The following is a 20,372-nucleotide window of genomic DNA, read 5'->3' on the forward strand; positions in this document are numbered from 1 at the left end:
TGTATGTATGTATGTATGTATGTATGTATGTATGTATGTATGTATGTATGTATGTATATACAGAACCAGTCAAAAGTTTGGACACACCTACTCATTCAAGGGTTTTTCTTTATTTTTACTATTTTCTACATTGTAGAGTAATAGTGAAGACATCAAAACTATGAAATAACACATATGGAATCATGTAGTAACCAAAAAAGTAAACAAATCAAAATATATTCTATATTTGAGATTCTTCAAATAGCCACCCTTTGCCTTGATGACAGCTTTGCACACTATTGGCATTCTCTCAACCAGCTTCACCTGGAATGCTTTTCCAACAGTCTTGAAGGAGTTCCCACATATGCTGAGCACTTGTTGGCTGCTTTTCCTTCACTCTGCGGTCAGACTCATCCCAAACCATCTCAATTTAGTTGAGGTCAGGGGATTGTGGAGGCCAGGTCATCTGATGCAGCACTCCATCACTCTCCTTCTTGGTAAAATAGCCATTACACAGCCTGGAGGTGTGTTGGGTCATTGTCCTGTTGAAAAACAAATGATAGTCCCACTAAGCCCAAACCAGATGGGATGGCGTATCGCTGCAGAATACTGTGGTAGCCATGCTGGTTAAGTGTGCCTTGATTTCTAAATAAATCACAGACAGTGTCACCAGCAAAGCACCCCCACACCATAACACCTCCTCCATGCTTTACAGTGGGAACTACACATGCGGAGATCGTCTGTTCACCCACACCGCGTCTCACAAAAATACGGCAGTTGGAACCAAAAATCTCCAATTTGGACTCCAGACCAAAAGACAAATTTCCACCGGGCTAATGTCCATTGCTCGTGTTTCTTGGTCCAAGCAGGTCTCTTCTTATTATTGGTGTCCTTTAGTAGTGGTTTATTTGCAGCAATTCGACCATGAAGGCCTGATTCACACAGTCCCCTCTAAACAGTTGATGTTGAGATGTCTGTTGCTTGAACTCTGTGAAGCATTTATTTGGGCTGCCATTTCTGAGGCTGGAAACTCTAATGAACGTATCCTCTGCAGCAGCGGTAACTCTGGGTCTTCCATTCCTGTGGTGGTCCTCATGAGAGCCAGTTTCATCATAGCGCTTGATGGTTTTTGCGACTGCACTTGAAGAAACTTTCAAAGTTCTTGAAATGTTCCGTATTGACTAACCTTCATGTCTTAAAGTAATGATGGACTGTCGTTTCTCTTTGCTGATTTGAGCTGTTCTTGCCATAATATGGACTTGGTCTTTTACCAAATAGGGCTGTCTTCTGTATACCCCCCCCCCCCCCCCTAACTTGTCACAACACAACTGATTGGCTCAAATGCATTAAGGAAAGAAATTCCACAAATTAACTTTTAAGAAGGCACACCTGTTAATTGAAATGCATTCCAGGTGACTACTTCCTGAAGCTGGTTGAGAGAATGCCAATAGGGTGCAAAGCTGTCATCAATGCAAAGGGTGGCTATCTGAAGAATCTCAAATATAAAATATATTTTGATTTGTTTAACACTTTTTTGGTTACTACATGATTCCATGGGACCACGCAGCCGTCATACCGCTCAGGAAGGAGACGCGTTCTAGAGATGAACGTACTTTGGTGCGAAAAGTGCAAATCAATCCCAGAACAACAGCAAAGGACCTTGTGAAGATGCTGGAGGAAACAGGTACAAAAGTATCTATATCCACAGTAAAACGAGTCCTATATTGACATAACCTGAAAGGCCGCTCAGCAAGGAAGAAGCCACTGCTCCAAAATCACCATAAAAAAGCCCGACTATGGTTTGCAACTGCACATGGGGACAAAGATAGTACTTTTTGGAGAAATGTCCTCTGGTCTGATGAAACAAAAATAGAACTGTTTGGCCATAATGACCATTGTTATGTTTGGAGGAAAAAGGGGAGCGCTTGCAAGCCGAAGAACACCATCCCAACCGTGAAGCACGGGGGTGGCAGCATCATGCTGTTGGGGTGCTTTGCTGCAGGAGGGACTGGTGCACTTCACAAATTAGATGGCATCATGAGGAAGGAAAATTATGTGGATATATTGAAGCAACATCTCAAGACATCAGTCAGGAAGTTAAAGCTCGGTCGCAAATGGGTCTTCCAAATGGACAATGACACCAAGCATACTTCCAAAGTTGTGGCAAAATGGCTTAAGGACAACAAAGTCAAGGTATTGGAGTGGCCATCACAAAGCCCTGACCTCAATCCTATAGAACATTTGTGGGCAGAACTGAAAAAGCATGTGCGAGCAAGGAGGCCTACAAACCTGACTCAGTTACACAAGCTCTGTCAGGAGGAATGGGCCACAATTCACCCAACTTATTGTGGGAAGCTTGTGGAAGGCTACCTGAAACGTTTGACCCAAGTTAAACAATTTAAAGGCAATGCTACCAAATACTAATTGAGTGTATGTAAACTTAGGAAGAGTTCAGAAATCAATATTTGGTGGAATAACCCTGATTTTCAATCACAGCTTTCATGCGTCTTGGCATGCTCTCCACCAGTCTTTCACATTGATGTTGGGTGACTTTATGCCACTCCTGGCGCATAAATTCAAGCAGCTCAGCTTTGTTTGATGGCTTGTGACCATCCATCTTCCTCTTGATCACATTCCAGAAGTTTTCAATGGGGTTCAGGTCTGGATATTGGGCTGGCCATGACAGGGTCTTCATCTGGTTGTCCACCATCCACACCTTGATTGACCTGGCTGTGTGGTATGGCGCATTGTCCTGCTGGCAAAAACCAATCCTCAGAGTTGGGGAACAATGTCAGAGCAAAAGGAAGCAAGTTTTCTTCCAGGACAACCTTGTACGTGGCTTATTTCATGCGTCCTTCACAAAGACAAATCTGCCCGACTCCAGCGTTGCTGAAGCACCCCCAGATCATCACCGATCCTCCACCAAATTTCACAGTGGGTGCGAGACACTGTGGCTTGTAGTCCTCTCCAGGTCTTCGTCTAACCATTAGACAACCAGGTGTTGGGCAAAGCTGAAAATTGGACTCATCAGAGAAGATGACCTTACTCCAGTCCTCTACGGTCCAATCCTTATGGTCTTTTGCAAACCTCAGCCTGGCTCTTCTTTGCTTCTCATTGATGAAGGGCTTTTTTCGAGCTTTGCACGACTTCAGCCCTGCCCCTAGGAGCCTGTTTCGAACCGTCCTCGCCGTGCACTTCACCCCAGCTGCCGTTTGCCATTCTTTTTGTAGGTCACTTGATGTCATCCTACGGTTGTTGAGTGACATTCGAATGAGTTGGCGGTCATCCCGGTCAGTAGAGTCGTTTTCGACCCTCTGCCGGTCTGTAGCTTTGTTGTCCCCAATGTCTGCTGCTTGACCTTGTTCTTATGAACCGCAGTCTTTGACATTTTAAGGATGGAAGCACCCTGACGCTAACTGTATCCCTCTGCCAGTAAAGCCAGAATTGAACCCTTCTTTTCCTCACTCAAAACTTTCCCTTTCAACTCTTTTGGCATGGTCAATAGTTATTTTTTGATTAATATTACTTTTGAGGTACTATTAGCATTGTGTTTGCCATCCAGCTGGTCCTATTGCAAGAGGATAGTGATGACCACAGCAGTGGTTTTTATACTTTTCCTCGTTAAATAAGATTTGGTTCAGGTGATCACCTAATCAGTACCTAATTCAGTAGAATGAGGTGTGCCTGTGTTGGAATTCAACAGACACTGGAATGGAATGGCTGTCATACATGTAGAGATGCTGATTGAAGAAAAATTTGTAGTGGTCTCTTAATTTTTTCCAGAGCTGTATATATATATGTGTATGTATATATGTATATGTGTGTGTGTATATGTATGTATGTGTGTGTGAGGGATTTTCAGTACCTTGTTTTTGCAGCAGGACTCCCAAAGGACTTGCACCTCAGTACAAACACCAAACATAACAGAGACGCAAAGTGTTACAACACCAATTGGAGGATTGTTCTGTACCTTGTTGAGGTTTCCAAAGCCCATCCTCTGGATAGCTGCGGTCTTCCACTCGGGCAGGGGGGGAACAAACTGTACGGCGGGGGGCTGTTGCTTCATGACACCAAGAGGTAGGGTGCACAGCACCGCGTCACACTTGTATATGAATGTCTGGGTGGTGGAGCGCGTGTTCACTGCTATGACCTCACAGCCTGGAGATATACACATGGTTAGTCAAACAAGTTTAACACACACACACACACACACACACACACACACATAAACAAAAGTGACACACAGATTGACAAACAAAAGACAGCTACCCACACACATCCTGTAAACTTACCAGAGGCGGTGTATCGGACCTGTCGTACTGCTGTGTTCAGTTTGATGTCCAGGCCCTCGGCCAGAGCCACAGGGACACAGGAGTAGCCGTTCCTCACTGTCAGGTGGCTGCCTGTGAACTCAAAGTCATCGTCCTGGACAGGAGAGAGAATACACAACAAAACATGGGTTATATATGGTTTACAGGGACTAAGGGAGAGAGGGTTATATATGGTTTACAGGGACTAAGGGAGAGAGGGTTATACAGTGGGGAAAAAAAGTATTTAGTCAGCCACCAATTGTGCAAGTTCTCCCACTTAAAAAGATGAGAGGCCTGTAATTTTCATCATAGGTACACGTCAACTATGACAGACAAAATGAGAAAAAATCCAGAAATTCACATTGTAGGATTTTTAATTTATTTATTTGCAAATTATGGTGGAAAATAAGTATTTGGTCAATAACAAAAGTTTCTCAATACTTTGTTATATACCCTTTGTTGGCAATGACACAGGTCAAACGTTTTCTGTAAGTCTTCACAAGGTTTTCACACACTGTTGCTGGTATTTTGGCTCATTCCTCCATGCAGATCTCCTCTAGAGCAGTGATGTTTTGGGGCTGTCGCTGGGCAACACAGACTTTCAACTCCCTCCAAAGATTTTCTATGGGGTTGAGATCTGGAGACTGGCTAGGCCACTCCAGGACCTTGAAATGCTTCTAACGAAGCCACTCCTTCGTTGCCCGGGCGGTGTGTTTGGGATCATTGTCATGCTGAAAGACCCAGCCACGTTTCATCTTCAATGCCCTTGCTGATGGAAGGAGGTTTTCACTCAAAATCTCACGATACATGGCCCCATTCATTCTTTCCTTTACACGGATCAGTCGTCCTGGTCCCTTTGCAGAAAAACAGCCCCAAAGCATGATGTTTCCACCCCCATGCTTCACAGTAGGTATGGTGTTCTTTGGATGCAACTCAGCATTCTTTGTCTTCCAAACACGACGAGTTGAGTTTTTACCAAAAAGTTATATTTTGGTTTCATCTGATCATATGACATTCTCCCAATCCTCTTCTGGATCATCCAAATGCACTCTAGCAAACTTCAGACGGGCCTGGACATGTACTGGCTTAAGCAGGGGGACACGTCTTGCACTGCAGGATTTGAGTCCCTGGCAGCGTAGTGTGTTACTGATGGTAGGCTTTGTTACTTTGGTCCCAGCTCTCTGCAGGTCATTCACTAGGTCCCCCCGTGTGGTTCTGGGATTTTTGCTCACCGTTCTTGTGATCATTTTGACCCCACGGGGTGAGATCTTGCGTGGAGCCCCAGATCGAGGGAGATTATCAGTGGTCTTGTATGTCTTCCATTTCCTAATAATTGCTCCCACAGTTGATTTCTTCAAACCAAGCTGCTTACCTATTGCAGATTCAGTCTTCCTAGCCTGGTGCAGGTCTACAATTTTGTTTCTGGTGTCCTTTGACAGCTCTTTGGTCTTGGCCATAGTGGAGTTTGGAGTGTGACTGTTTGAGGTTGTGGACAGGTGTCTTTTATACTGATAAGTTCAAACAGGTGCCATTAATACAGATAACGAGTGGAGGACAGAGGAGCCTCTTAAAGAAGAAGTTACAGGTCTGTGAGAGCCAGAAATCTTGCTTGTTTGTAGGTGACCAAATACTTATTTTCCACCATAATTTGCAAATAAATTCATAAAAAATCCTACAATGTGATTTTCTGGATTTTGTTTTCTCAATTTGTCTGTCATAGTTGACGTGTACCTATGATGAAAATTACAGGCCTCTCATCTTTTTAAGTGGGAGAACTTGCACAATTGGTGGCTGACTAAATAAGGGAGAGAGGGTTATATATGGTTTACAGGGACTAAGGGAGAGAGGGTTATATATGGTTTACAGGGACTAAGGGAGAGAGGGTTATATATGGTTTACAGGGACTAAGGGAGAGAGGGTTATATATGGTTTACAGGGACTAAGGGAGAGAGGGTTATATATGGTTTACAGGGACTAAGGGAGAGAGGGTTATATATGGTTTACAGGGACTAAGGGAGAGAGGGTTATATATGGTTTACATGGACTAAGGGAGAGAGGGTTATATATGGTTTACAGGGACTAAGGGAGAGAGGGTTATATATGGTTTACAGGGACTAAGGGAGAGAGGGTTATATATGGTTTATAGGGACTAAGGGAGAGAGGGTTATATATGGTTTACAGGGACTCAGAATGTGGATTGTGTGGTTTACAGGGACTAGAAAACATTAGAACAGACTCAATGTTGGTTATGTGTGGTTTATGGAGACTATAGCCTGGTGGTTTGAATGGCCTAGATTAAACTGGACCTGGTGTCTAATAGCAGTTTCTAGTAAGTGCATACTGATGTCATCCTCTCTTCTGGTGGGTGAAATCTGATCTAGTGTGGATGTGCATACTAGGAGAGAGAAGTGCCAGGACAAGACAGTTTGGTTTAGTGGAAAGGCAAGCCCCATGCACTGCAAGAAGAAATCTTAAAAAGGTAGACTCAGCGAGATGACGTTGCAACGAGCAGCACCGTAGATAATGAGATGCGCGTGATTCTCACAGTCACACAGAGTATCTGTGCTTCAAATCAAATCAAACTTTTGTCACATGTGCCGAATACAACAGGTGTAGACCTTACTGTGAAATGCTTACTTACAAGCCCTTAACCAACAATGCAGTTCCAATAAAGAGTTAAGAAATATTTAACAAATAATAATGTAAATAGTCAGGGTGGCCATTTGATTAATTGTTCAGCAGTCTTATGGCTTGGGGGTAGAAGCTGTTAAGGAGCCTTTTGGTCCTAGACTTGGCACACCGGTACCGCTTGCCGTGCGGTAGCAGAGAGAACAGTCTATGACTTGGCTGACTGGAGTCTTTGACAATTTTTTGGCCTTTCCTCTGACACCGCTTAGTATATAGGTCCTGGATGGCAGGAAGCTTGGCCCCAGTGATGTACTGGGCCGTAAGCACTACCCTCTGTAGCGCCTTACGGTCAGATGCCGAGCAGTTGCCATACCAGGCGGTGATGCAACCGGTCAGGATGCTCTCAATGGTGCAGCTGTATAACCTTTTGAGGACCTGGGGACCAATCGCAAATATTTTCAGTCTCCTGAGGGGGAAAAGGTGTTGTCGTGCCCTCTTCACAACTGTCTTGGTGTGTTTGGACCATGATAGTTTGTTGGTGATGTGGACACCAAGGAACTTGAAACTCTTGACCCGCTCCACTACAGCCCCGTCAATGTTAACGGGGGCCTGTTCGGCCTGCCTTTTCCTGTAGTCCACGATCATCTCCTTTGTCTTGCTCACATTGAGGGAGAGGGTGTTGTCCTGGCACCACACTGCCAGGTCTCTGACCTCCTCCCTATGGGCTGTCTCATCGTTGTCGGTGATCAGGCCTACCACTGTTGTGTCGTCACGTAAGAAAACTAAATTATGGTGCTGGAGTCGTGTTTGGCCACGCAGTCGTGGGTGAACAGAGTACAGGAGGGGACTAAGCACGCACCCCTGAGGGGCCCCAGTGTTGAGGATCAGCCTGGCAGACATGTTGTTGCCTACCCTTACCACCTGGGGGCGGCCCATCAGGAAGTCCAGGATCCAGTTGCAGAGGGAGGTGTTTAGTCCCAAGGTCCTTAGCTTAGTGATGAGCTTTGTGGGCACTATGGTGTTGAACGCTGAGCTGTAGTCAATAAACAGCATTCTCACATAGGTGTTCCTTTTGTCCAGGTGGGAAAGGGCAGTGTGGAGTGCGATTGCTTCATTTGTGGATCTGTTGTGGCGATATGCGAATTGGAGTGAGTCTAGGGTATCCGGGATGATGCTGTTGATGTGAGCCATGACCAGCCTTTCAAAGCACTTCATGGCTACCGACGTCAGTGCTACGGGGCGGTAATAATTTAGGCAGGTTACCTTCGCTTCCTTGGGCACAGGGACTATGGTGGTCTGCTTGAAACATGTAGGTATTACAGACTCGGTCAGGGAGAGGTTGAAAATGTCAGTGAAGGCGCATGCTTTAAGTACACATCCTGGTAATCCGTCTGGCCCCTGTATTGACGCTTTGCCTGTTTAATGGTTCGTCTGAGAGCTTAGCGGGATTTCTTATAAGCGTCCGGATTAGTGTCCCGCTCCTTGAAAGCGGCAGCTCTAGCATTTAGCTCGATGCGGATGTTGCCTGTAATCCATGGCTTCTGGTTGGGATATGTACGTACGGTCACTGTGGGGACGACGTCGTCGATGCACTTATTGATGAAGCCGATGACTGAAGTGGTGAATCCCGGAACATATTCCAGCCTGTGCTAGTAAAACAGTCCTGTAGCTTATGGCCTTATACAGCTCATTGAGTGTGGTCTTAGTGCCAGCATCGGTTTGTGGTGGTAAATAGATGGCTACAAATAATATAGATGAGAACTCTCTTGGTAGATAGTCTGGACTACAGCTTATCATAAGGTACTCTACCTCAGGCGAGCAATACTCGAGACTTCTTTAATATTAGACATCGCGCACCAGCTGTTATTGACAAATAGACACACACCCCTGCCTTACCAGACGTAGCTTCTCTGTCCTGACGATGCTACAACCTGGTATCTACTGGTGCAAAACAGTTGACAAGTTTAGCCTCGCGCGCCAACGCTCTTAGCCGTTGCCAGAATTGACCAGATTTTACTTCATGCATGCAACTCATTTCGCTGAGTCAAACTTTAATGAGTGAGTGGGAGTATACCTGGTCCCAGTGCTTGAGCGAGAGGGTGGAGAGGGGTGTGGCGTTGGCGAACTCCAGGTTGGCAAAGTGCCAGTCGAGGATCTGTCTGTCCCGGGACGACAGGTACACGTCACTGTAGAGAGATTATCAGAGGGTTAAAAAAAAGAACGGATGGATGCGAGCATCTAGCCTGGTCCCAGACCTGCCTGTGGCCTGGTCCCAGACCTGCCTGTGGCCTGGTCCCAGACCTGCCTGTGGCCTGGTCCCAGACCTGCCTGTGGCCTGGTCCCAGACCTGCCTGTGGCCTGGTCCCAGACCTGCATGTGGCCTGGTCCCAGACCTGCCTGTGGCCTGGTCCCAGACCTGCCTGTGGCCTGGTCCCAGACCTGCATGTGGCCTGGTCCCAGACCTGCCTGTGGCCTGGTCCCAGACCTGCCTGTGGCCTGGTCCCAGACCTGCCTGTGGCCTGGGTCTGGTCCCAGACCTGCCTGTGGCCTGGTCCCAGACCTGCCTGTGGCCTGGGTCTGGTCCCAGACCTACCTGTGGCCTGGTCCCAGACCTGCCTGTGGCCTGGGTCTGGTCCCAGACCTGCCTGTGGCCTGGTCCCAGACCTGCCTGTGGCCTGGGTCTGGTCCCAGACCTGCCTGTGGCCTGGGTCTGGTCCCAGACCTGCCTGTGGCCTGGGTCTGGTCCCAGACCTGCCTGTATCCTGGTCCCAGACCTGTCTGTACTTTAGCCTACTCCATTGTCATTGTAAAGCCAAACATTGGCATGACAATTCCATATAGAGTTGGCAAGAGAGCAGAAACAGACTAGCCCCCAGGCTACAGCACGCCCACGCTTAAAGAACAGGACCACAACAGGCCTTTACGGTGGAGTTGAGGGGTTAAAGTGTTACCTGGGTGGGTTGGCCTCCAGTTCCTGGAGCTTCTCCTCCAGTTTGACCTGCAACTCCACCAGCTCATCATACTCCTACAGGAGACAGGGGACAGCAAGGTATAAGCACTGTGGGACATATAGAGGTGTGTGTACTGGACACTAAGTGATAGTAAGGGAAACAAGGGCATGTATGTACTGCGCTGCACACACCCCCAAAGAGGTTCTAAGTCAAGTAGGAAGGACAGCAGCTTAGTCAGTTTAATGGGCTGACTCACCCTATCCAGATTTCCCACAGTTTCACCACCTACCCCTGCAGCCACGGCCTAACAAATATGTCCAACTAAAACCCCACAGCGTTCGGACCAAGGCTTCCCCGACCCTGACCTAGCCTGTATGTGTATCAAACACACTCTGTGTGGTGTGTGTGGTGTGTACACCATTTCCAACCAGACAGACCAGCCTGAGTCACGCCTTAGAAGTTGCTTTTTCAGGAGGCAGTCGACCGAAAGACGACAAGTTCAGACAGCAGCTGTGTTTACGCTTGCCTCCTGAAAATACACTTCTGAGGTGAAGCTTTATCTGCGCAAAAAAATTATACACACCAGGCAAGGCATTAGACCAGTCAAACACATGCTGCTGAAACGGTCGGCTTTGCTTAGAGATAATACCATTGTCACGACTTATAGCATTTTTTGTCTCTATGGGGCAAATCCTACAATTCTATTTAAGTCGAATTCTCACTTAAGTCGTGCGTTGATGTCAATGGGAGGCTGAGTGAAAATTGGACTTAAGTGAAAGTTAGGTATCAAGTACACTTCTTTGTCCTTGTCTTAATGGCCCAAATCCAATCTATCCATTTGCTATGCTAACATTATTTCTGGTAAAGCTCTTAGGCTGCGTTAAAAACAGGCAGCCCAACTCTTGATTATTTTTCCACTAATTAGTCTTTTGGGCAAACGATCTGAATTAGGCTGAATTAGAACACCTCAGTCTATTGGACGTTACCAGACAAAAGAACACATCAGTGATTATATGTGCCATTGAGAAAGAGGGATACTTTTTAAAAATGAAAAACAGATTGAGATTACAATGCCAAAGGGCCAAACACTTACTGGATGACCATCTCCAGGGCCTGTCCCAGAGACACAGGCCAACGATCTGAATTATGCTGCCGGTGTTAACGAAGCCATAGTGTGACAGACAGTAGGCTATAGTCATTAGTCTCTATATTTCCCCTTGCAAATTAGTTTACTCAAATCAAGAAAATACTTGAATGGAGGAGAGACTAACAACCACAACAATTACAATGGAATGTCTTCATGGAAAGTAAATCAACAGCGAGAGGTATACAGACTAGGCCTTTACTATAGCTGCAGGCCATTCTGCTAGTCAAGCTGCTATTGGGAGTCCCTGTCCACAGAAAACATATTCTGATAATCGCACGAAAGTGGCTTAAAATTGATGCGATTCAAAACACATACATTGAGAACGCCTTTAATTTAATCAAATTGTGTCTGGAGGCTAGAAATAGGTGATTGCTCCTGCTAACAACTCCAGCTGTTAGATTTATGGCTTATCCACACAGTGTGAGAGTCTGGAGAAAGTACCACACCTCACAGGAATGGAATTAGTTTGTTTTGGAAAAACAACTAAGCAAACAGGAAAGTAATCAAAGTAATGTGGCATTAACTGCTTGCAGCTTGAAGCCATTTGTACGGAACAAGTCAATTGAGGTGATGAGGATTTCAATTCCATTTTGTTCCTATCCACTCCAAAAACCAACATCATCAATCATCCCATAATCTAGTTTTATCCATACCTCCATCTATCCTTCCTCTCTGCCTCTACAGTAGGGTGGTGTGACCGAGAACGTGAGTGGTTGACTTGTGGTCTCACCTTGCAGAGTGCAGTCAGGTCGCGGTGCTTGCTCTTGACCAGGAACTCGGCGGTGATGTCTCTGGGGGGCTTGACCTCGCTGGCCTCCTTGTGCTGCTGATACAGCTCTTTGACCCTCTCCTTGGTACCCACCATCTGACGAAATGAGGGAAAGCGAGAAAGGTAGATATACAAAGGAGGAGAAAACAGATTAAAAGGAGGGACAGAGTAAATCTACACGCAAGCTACTCATCGTTCTTTTGACCTCTGAGATACAGTGGATCTCATGGTCACCTTGTTCAACAGCTCCTTGAGATCCTCTTGGGTCTTGACTATCTTCTTCCAGTGCTCTATCTGCTCATCTTTCACATGTTTCTCCTGCAACCTATTGGACATTACCAGACAAAAGAACACCTCAGTCTATTGGACGTTACCAGACAAAAGAACACATCAGTGATTATATGTGCCATTGAGAAAGAGGGATACTTTTTTTATGAAAAACAACACACAACCACTGTCACAGAATTTGTACAAGTTGCTTGGCCGTTGATCTCTAGTGGACAGATTCAGCACGTAAATCGAAGAATCTGTCGCGACGGGATGGAATGCGTAGGATAATGAGCAGCAGTAGTTCTGGTGTTTGGGTTTTCCACACTGATTATTTGGGCATATCAGGATTGGGTGAAAGCGGTGCTTAAACACTTCAACTGAAGGGGAACTCCCAATTTCTAACACGTATGGATGGACCCAGAACTAAATCACACGGCTGACCAAATTACACTAGATTGTTCTGGGTTAACTGAGATTACCTGGCCAAAGGGCCAAACACTTACTGGATGACCACCTCCAGGGCCTGTCCCAGAGACACAGGCTTGTTGTTAAGGAAGTTGAAGTCCAGCTGGTGGCTGAGGTAGGAGGTGGCCTCCAGCAGACGGTTAAACTCCTGCTCCACCATCTCATCCTTCTCCTTGGGCACCTGGGGGAGCAGTCAGTAATACAGTGACGTGTTAAGAATCAACCATAGGATTACAGCATTTGATACTAACAATTTGACGTCAATCATGAACATGAGGTCAGCAGGGAGGGCGGTCCAATTTAGAAAGCAATCCTTATTTTCTCTATAAAGAGAAGCTGACCTAGGAGGTATTGTTTACCATTAAGGTATCGATTCGGAAGGGGAAAAAATGACTGACTACAAACATACTACAGCCAACTGAACCATAGACAGACACTCAAGAACAGACCCAGTTCTATTACGGTCTACTACACAGTTGCTTCATTGGAAACTGACAGCTGATTTGACATTAATATGAACAATAGGTGAACAATGTTATCATGTAGTACCACAATCCCAAAACAATACATACACTTGTGCATCGTTCGCCCTTTAGCAGTCAGCCAGGAGATGAACCAGGAGATGAACGCAGGAGGGATTGAGGCCGGGGGTCAAATAAATAACAAATTAGATAAACAAACACAAACTTAACATTGAACAGATTTACATACACTTGAAAATGACACTCAGTTGCACGTGGAGTGGGGCGCGACCGGCTGCCTTATGCCTGACTACCACCTCTGTGAAATGGGTCATATTCATTAGGCACCAACTGGAAGAAAATGGACTGAAACAGGGAGGGACTACCTCAACTTGTCTAATAAGAAAAAGGCTCATTTCCATTTTCCATTGCAAAATGTTTTGCCATAATGAATACAACCCTGGCCTGAAAATAACCCCAAACATCCTACTGCTGCTTGATAGAGAGGGGGGAGAAAATAATAGTTCACAAAGGACACTGCTGTTTATTTCCAGTCGAACATTATTACATTTGGAGAGTCCGGTCTCAACCCGGAGAGGGCTGAGCTGTTGGATGATGCTAGGCTAAGCGGCTAACTGAATCCACCCTGCTAAGCGGCTAACTGAATCCACCCTGCTAAGCGGCCAACTAAATCCACCCTGCTAAGCGGCTAACTGAATCCACCCTACTAAGCGGCTAACTGAATCCACCCTACTAAGCGGCTAACTGAATCCACCCTGCTAAGCGGCTAACTGAATCCACCCTTATAAGCGGCTAACTGAATCCACCCTGCTAAGCGGCTAACTGAATACACCCTGCTAAGCGGCTAACTGAATACACCCTGCTAAGCGGCTAACTGAATACACCCTACTAAGCGGCTAACTGAATCCACCCTGCTAAGCGGCTAACTGAGTCCACCCTGCTAAGCAGCTAAATGAATCCACCCTGCTAAGCGGCTAAATGAATCCACCCTGATAAGCGGCTAACTGAATCCACCCTGCTAAGCAGCTAAATGAATCCACCCTGATAAGCGGCTAAATGAATCCACCCCGCGGACAAAGTGAAGGGCCCTGCTAACACAGCACATAGTGGTTCAGCACAGGAGGTAAATAACAAATGGAGCAAGTTAACATGGGGGAACGAGAACCAAATAGTGATGTATACAATTGTAGGTTACAATGGTAGAAAGTTGCGTTTGGGGTAAGCAGACATTTCAACTGCTGAAATCGAGCATGCTTGCACGAGACACCAACACGCCAATGTAGGCCTAATATGACAATTCATTTTCTTATAATGTTCTATCTACATGCAGGCATTTCACTCAACTGCAGCCTAAACCTCATAACGTAAAGTAAGTTAACCAAATAGTTAGCGATGCAGCACTCACAGCTTGACCGTTGGCTTCGTACAGAGGGCACTTCTGTTTAATCTTGGCCAGCTCCATGTTGACCTGCTTACTGACCACTGCCATGGGATTCCCTCCTAGAACACACCAGATAGAACATCAGGATATAGGCCTACACAACCATAGAACCATCACATAGCCTATATTACAACTACAAGGAATGTCATTGATTACTAGCCTGGCAGTTCACTTGATGATGACTATTGCGTATAACTTTGGAGGTCTTTTCACTTTCATCCTCCCTCGCTTTTCTCTTTTTGCTTACTTCGGCATCAGGCTCAGAGAACTGCTGTGCTAAGCTTAACGTTTTAGGCCTGGGGTCAGTGAAAAATAGCGACTGAACACTCAAAGTGGACACACCAGAAAGCTACAGTTGGTGTTTTCTGGAGTATATTTTCCAAAGATTAGCAATGTAAGTACACATGATACAGTGAGGGATAAAAGTATTTGATCCCCTACTGATTTTGTACGTTTGCCCACTGACAAAGAAATGATCAGTCTATAATTTTAATGGTAGGTTTATTTGAACAGTGAGAGACAGATAACAACAACAAAATCCAGAAAAACGCATGTCAAAATTTTTATAAATTGATTTGCATTTTAATGAGGGAAATAAGTATTTCACCCCCTCTCAATCAGAAAGATTTCTGCCTCACAGGTGTCTTTTATACAGGTAACGAGCTGAGATTAAGAGCACACTCTTAGAAGCAATCAATCAATCAGATTCCAAACTCTCCACCATGGCCAAGACCAAAGAGCTCTCCAAGGATGTCAGGGACAAGATTGTAGACCAACACAAGGCTGGAATGGGCTACAAGACCATCGCCAAGCAGCTTGGTGAGAAGTTGACAACAGTTGGTGTGATTATTCGCAAATGGAAGAAACACAAAAGAACTGTCAATCTCCATCGGCCTGGGGCTCCATGCAAGATCTCACCTCGTGGAGTTGCAATGATCATGAGAACAGTGAGGAATCAGCCCAGAACTACACGGGAGGATCTTGTCAATGATCTCAAGGCAGCTGGGACCATAGTCACCAAGAAAACAATTGGTAACACACTATGCCGTGAAGGACTGAAATCCTGCAGCGCCCGCAAGGTCCCCCTGCTCAAGAAAGCACATATACAGGCCCGTCTGAAGTTTGCCAATGAACATCTGAATGATTCAGAGGAGAACTGGGTGAAAGTGTTGTGGTCAGATGAGACCAAAATCGAGCTCTTTGGCATCAACTCAACTCGCCGTGTTTGGAGGAGGAGGAATGCTGCCTATGACCCCAAGAACACCATCCCCACCGTCAAACATGGAGGTGGAAACATTATGCTTTGAGGGTGTTTTTCTGCTAAGGGGACAGGACAACTTCACCGCATCAAAGGGACGATGGGACGGGGCCATGTACCGTCAAATCTTGGGTGAGAACCTCCTTCCCTCAGCCAGGGCATTGAAAATGGGTCGTGGATGGGTATTCCAGCATGACAATGACCCAAAACATACGGCCAAGGAAACAAAGGAGTGGCTCAAGAAGAAGCACATTAAGGTCCTGGAGTGGCCTAGCCAGTCTCCAGACCTTAATCCCATAGAAGATCTGTGGAGGGAGCAGAAGGCTCGAGTTGCCAAACGTCAGCCTCAAAACCTTAATGACTTGGAGAAGATCTGCAAAGAGGAGTTGGACAAAAAAATCCCTCCTGAGATGTGAGCAAACCTGGTGCAAACTACAAGAAACGTCTGACCTCTGTGATTGCCAACAAGGGTTTTGCCACCAAGTACTAAATCATGTTTTGCAGAGGGGTCAAATACTTATTTCCCTCATTTGAAATGCAAATCAATTTATAGCATTTTTGACATGCGTTTTTCTGGAGTTTTTTGTTGTTCTGTCTCTCACTGTTCAAATAAACCTCCCATTGAAATTGTGGACTGATCGTGTCTTTGTCGGTGGGCAGACGTGCAGAATCAGCAGGGGATTAAATACTTTTTTCCCTCACTGTATACATATATATGTGTATGTATGTGTATATATATATATATAAATAATAATATATATAAATAATAATATATATATACACACATACATACACACACACATATATACATACATATATATATATACTGAGATCATGTGACACTTAGATTGCACACAGGTGGACTTTATTTAACTAATTATGTGACTTCTGAAGGTAATTGGTTGCACCAGATCTTATTTAGGGGCTTCATAGCAAAGGGGGTGAATACATATGCACGCACCACTTTTCCGTTATTTATTTTTTTGAATTGTTTGAAAGAAGTTATGTCTTTTCATTTCACTTCACCAATTTGGACTATTTTGTGTATGTCCATTACATGAAATCCAAATAAAAATCCATTTAAATTACAGGTTGTAATGCAACAAAATAGGAAAACGCCAAGAGGGATGAATACTTTTGCAAGGCACTGTAAATGACTAATGTAAAATACTCTGAATAGACGAGTAGTATGAAAATAAGAGCGTCTGCTAAATGACTAAAATGTAATGTAAAATATATTATGATCGCACAACAAGCTGAATATGACCAAACTTGGTATCTTTTGAAACACATCTGTGGAATCTCATCGTTCTATCCAATAGTAGTTTTTATAGGAGAAAAGTGGTGAACAAGTATTGTTTTGCCTGTCCAATCCTTTTCATTCAGACTACATTTGATGAGACTACATTGAAAAGGTCAACACCACCCTCTGCTGGTGAGAAGCTGTCATAGCAGGAACACTGACGAATTCACAGTAGAGGTATTAGTCAATAGATCATTCAAAGTAAATTGTTCCTTGATAATAGGTGAGAGGAATTTGCGGTCAACTGGAAATGACTGTTCAACGTGACTTTCAATCATCTACATCCTCACCTGTACATGTATGTAATAGTTTGCATGTCTCTGGTTCATCCTTACTAGAATGCAAAATTCTGTAAAATTTCACCGGTTTTCTAAAAATCCCAGTTGGAGGATTCCTGGATTTCATGCTTATTCCCCACTGATTCCGGGGATCTTCCCATCTGGATTTCCAGAAAACCTGGTATTTTTGGGAGAGTTAACAGAATTTCACAACCCTAATCCTTACCCAGTCCCGTCACCACCATGGCCCCCAGATCAGCCACGTAGTTGCCCTTCCGGAACGTGGCCACTCTCCCCCCAACGCGGTCCTGAGAGGAGACAACCATATCACACAACTACCACAGTGAAGAGGAAAACCTTTAGCTGTTACACCAGGTCAAAACAGGACACCAGGCTGGTCAGTATCACTGGATTAGCGGATGGGTAGATGTAGGGCGTGTTCAATTGGCACAAAACAGAAGAAAACGGTCAAAGGCGGAGCGAAACAGACTATCTGAGCTTATCCAATAAGAATTATTTTATTTGTTTTTCTATGGTGTGCCCCAATGTACATGACCCTCTTTATTGTGCTCGTGTTGACATGTGATGTGCTGTTGACCCACCCTGGCCTCCAGTACTGTCACGTCCATGCCGAAACTCTGCAGCTGCCGCGCGGCCGCCAGCCCAGACACACCCCCTCCGATGATGATTACCTTCCCAGTCTTCTTTGCTGCAGGGACACAGGGAAACCAGAGTGGTTGACAATCACATCATAGTAATGGGGGATGAAATCGATAGTTGCATATTGCAATATTATTTTTGGACGATATTATATTGATACTTTGGCTCCAGGTATCATTTCTTTTTTGTTGCTAGGTAGCGTTAGCTAGCGATAGCCGTCTGTACCTGTGCCAAAACTCTGGTATTTTTCATCCTATCGCTTGTTCTCCATCTTCTTTTTAAATAGTGAGTCAACATGTTTTCAGCATTTGTATTTCCCTGACGGATCAAAACTCTTTCTCTTGTCTCTCTGCAGCAGACATATAGTGAGCAATTTTTCATCGCAATAAAATTACAGTATCGAATTGCAATACATATAGAATCGTAATACATGTTGTATCAGCGCCTATGTATCGTGATAAAATCGTATCTTTAAGTCCCTGGCAATTCCCAGCCCTACCACATAACCAGTTATTTTGACACACACATTGCTAAAAATATACTTATTTTCACGTCATCCAGTATCTGAGGGTATGCTTCAGGAAAACACCTATATATGCAGTGTTTTCCACTAGCACCGGCTGTCGGCTATACAGCCGATTACAGACACATTTTCAGCCAGGTACTTTTTCCACTTAAATTAACTAGGCTACTTTTCAATTAGCGAGTCAGAAAAGTCTGCAGAGCCCTCTCCCGCTAGAATGAACAATATGCATCTTCTAGCGATCTATTGATAGGCAAAGTGAGCGATGACATGGAAACACTGCTGGTTTGACAGTCTGCTGTCTGTCCCGACTCTCTGTACCTGGATGTGTGCATTATGTGTGTTGTGGTTGTAGTCAAATGTCTTTACACAGAGGGAGAGAGCATGAATTTGCACGTCCCATATAATGTGGTAACGATTATTCAAAATCCACTTAGCCTATTGTTTTCTGGCACATTCATTTACTTTCTTTCGCGTGCAGGGTCCCAAAATAACGATGGCCCGCTGGTCAGGGCCAGTAAAAACATGTGTCAGGCCAGTGGATCTCGTCAGTCACTGGCCCAAAAGGGCCACTAACTTTTCAGCGCATCTTTGCATTCCGGTTGAACATTTTACCTGCTCATTCGCAGTCTACCATTGAAAATAATTGAAGACTACATGCGTAAATGTCATGCAATTTGTATTTGAGCAATATGATTGGCCGTTAATTCAAGCATCACCACGCTCCCGCGAGAGCAATACATGAGTTGATGCCTTCACACAGCACACGCAAGCTGTCCAGAACAAAAAGAAGCACCCAACTCGCTGAGCTTATTTATTTTAGGGAAAGTGATTTACAAAAGTTAACCTTCAATAGTGAAAATACTAGCAATATGCTGGCTACTGTTGATAGTTTGCAAAAAGAACGCTACAAAAACACACCTAGCATTCCTCTTGGCTAGCCTAGTGTAGCCATGTCGATTAAGCATTAAGGCCCGAGGGGGTGTGGTATATGGCCAATATACCACGGCTAAGGGCTGTTCTTCAGTGGAGGTGCCTTATTGCTATTATAAACTGGTTTCCAAAGTAATTAGAGCAGTAAAAATAAATGTTTTGTCATACCCGTGGTATACGGTCTGATATACCATGGCTGTCAGCCAATCAGCACTCAGGGCTCGAACCACCCAGTTTATGATATCTCTTTTGGAAATTTGTCTTAAAGGGGCAGCATCCTATTTTCAAAATGAAGGCAATGAATACAATGCAATTCAAATGAATAGAGTAATGACTTGCATTGTAAAATGATTACACAGCTTTTTAATACATATCATAACCAAATGTAGCCTATTAATAGCTGAATATAGAGAGAAAGCTTGCCAACATATAGGCCCCCCCAATGCATTTAAGAACTACACTATGTCCGGGCCTGTAGAAATTCTGTTCGGGCCAGTAGATTTTTGGCCAGTGAGAAAAAAAGTTACCGTTGGACTCTGGCGTTTCATATGCAGCCATGGAGTGGAGGCGTAAAGGCTATTTACTGTGCTTCGATTGACAAACAGCAACCTTGACTAGTTTATAAAAGGTGTCGATCTGACTGATCTCATATATCCTTGCCAATTCTTAAATCATACAACGTAGTTATATGTCCATGGTATCGCATCGGGACATTTAATCTGAAGATCTCACTTGTATTTTTGATATGAAGTCCATCAGGACTTGCCAGACAGTGACGTTAAAGTGAGTGACCCGTCAGTAGCCTACTGAATTGCATCGGTAAGAGAGCTGTTCATTTGGCTCCCTCATTTGCATACTGGTAGGCTTTTTGTCGCTCATCTGCAGATAAATGATGAAAACAGAGGCAGATGGTGAATCCTCCTTACTGCAGAAACAATAGGTAGGCTAGTGGAGAGAGAGCCTCACTCTGGTCCA

General features: G+C 44.8%; 1 protein-coding gene across 4 annotated transcripts in view; it reads right to left on the minus strand.

The window, feature by feature from the left end:
* Positions 1-20,372, minus strand: part of LOC311121992 (lysine-specific histone demethylase 1A-like) — a 42,487-nt gene that overhangs the window by 18,576 nt on the left and 3,539 nt on the right. For all 4 annotated transcript variants that reach the window (XM_084196420.1, XM_084196422.1, XM_084196419.1 and 1 more), the window contains 11 exons: positions 17,884-17,990; positions 17,508-17,589; positions 14,407-14,501; positions 13,092-13,109; positions 12,558-12,700; positions 12,019-12,109; positions 11,746-11,880; positions 9,869-9,942; positions 8,992-9,103; positions 4,272-4,404; positions 3,950-4,137 (listed from right to left, as the gene is read on the minus strand). In XM_084196420.1, coding sequence (XP_084052546.1) covers positions 3,950-4,137; positions 4,272-4,404; positions 8,992-9,103; positions 9,869-9,942; positions 11,746-11,880; positions 12,019-12,109; positions 12,558-12,700; positions 13,092-13,109; positions 14,407-14,501; positions 17,508-17,589; positions 17,884-17,990 — 1,178 coding nt within the window. The remainder of the gene's footprint in view (positions 1-3,949; positions 4,138-4,271; positions 4,405-8,991; positions 9,104-9,868; positions 9,943-11,745; positions 11,881-12,018; positions 12,110-12,557; positions 12,701-13,091; positions 13,110-14,406; positions 14,502-17,507; positions 17,590-17,883; positions 17,991-20,372) is intronic.

This window comes from Coregonus lavaretus, assembly GCF_964263955.1.
Source record: "Coregonus lavaretus genome assembly, contig: HAP1_SCAFFOLD_447, whole genome shotgun sequence".
Classification (NCBI taxonomy): domain Eukaryota; kingdom Metazoa; phylum Chordata; class Actinopteri; order Salmoniformes; family Salmonidae; genus Coregonus; species Coregonus lavaretus.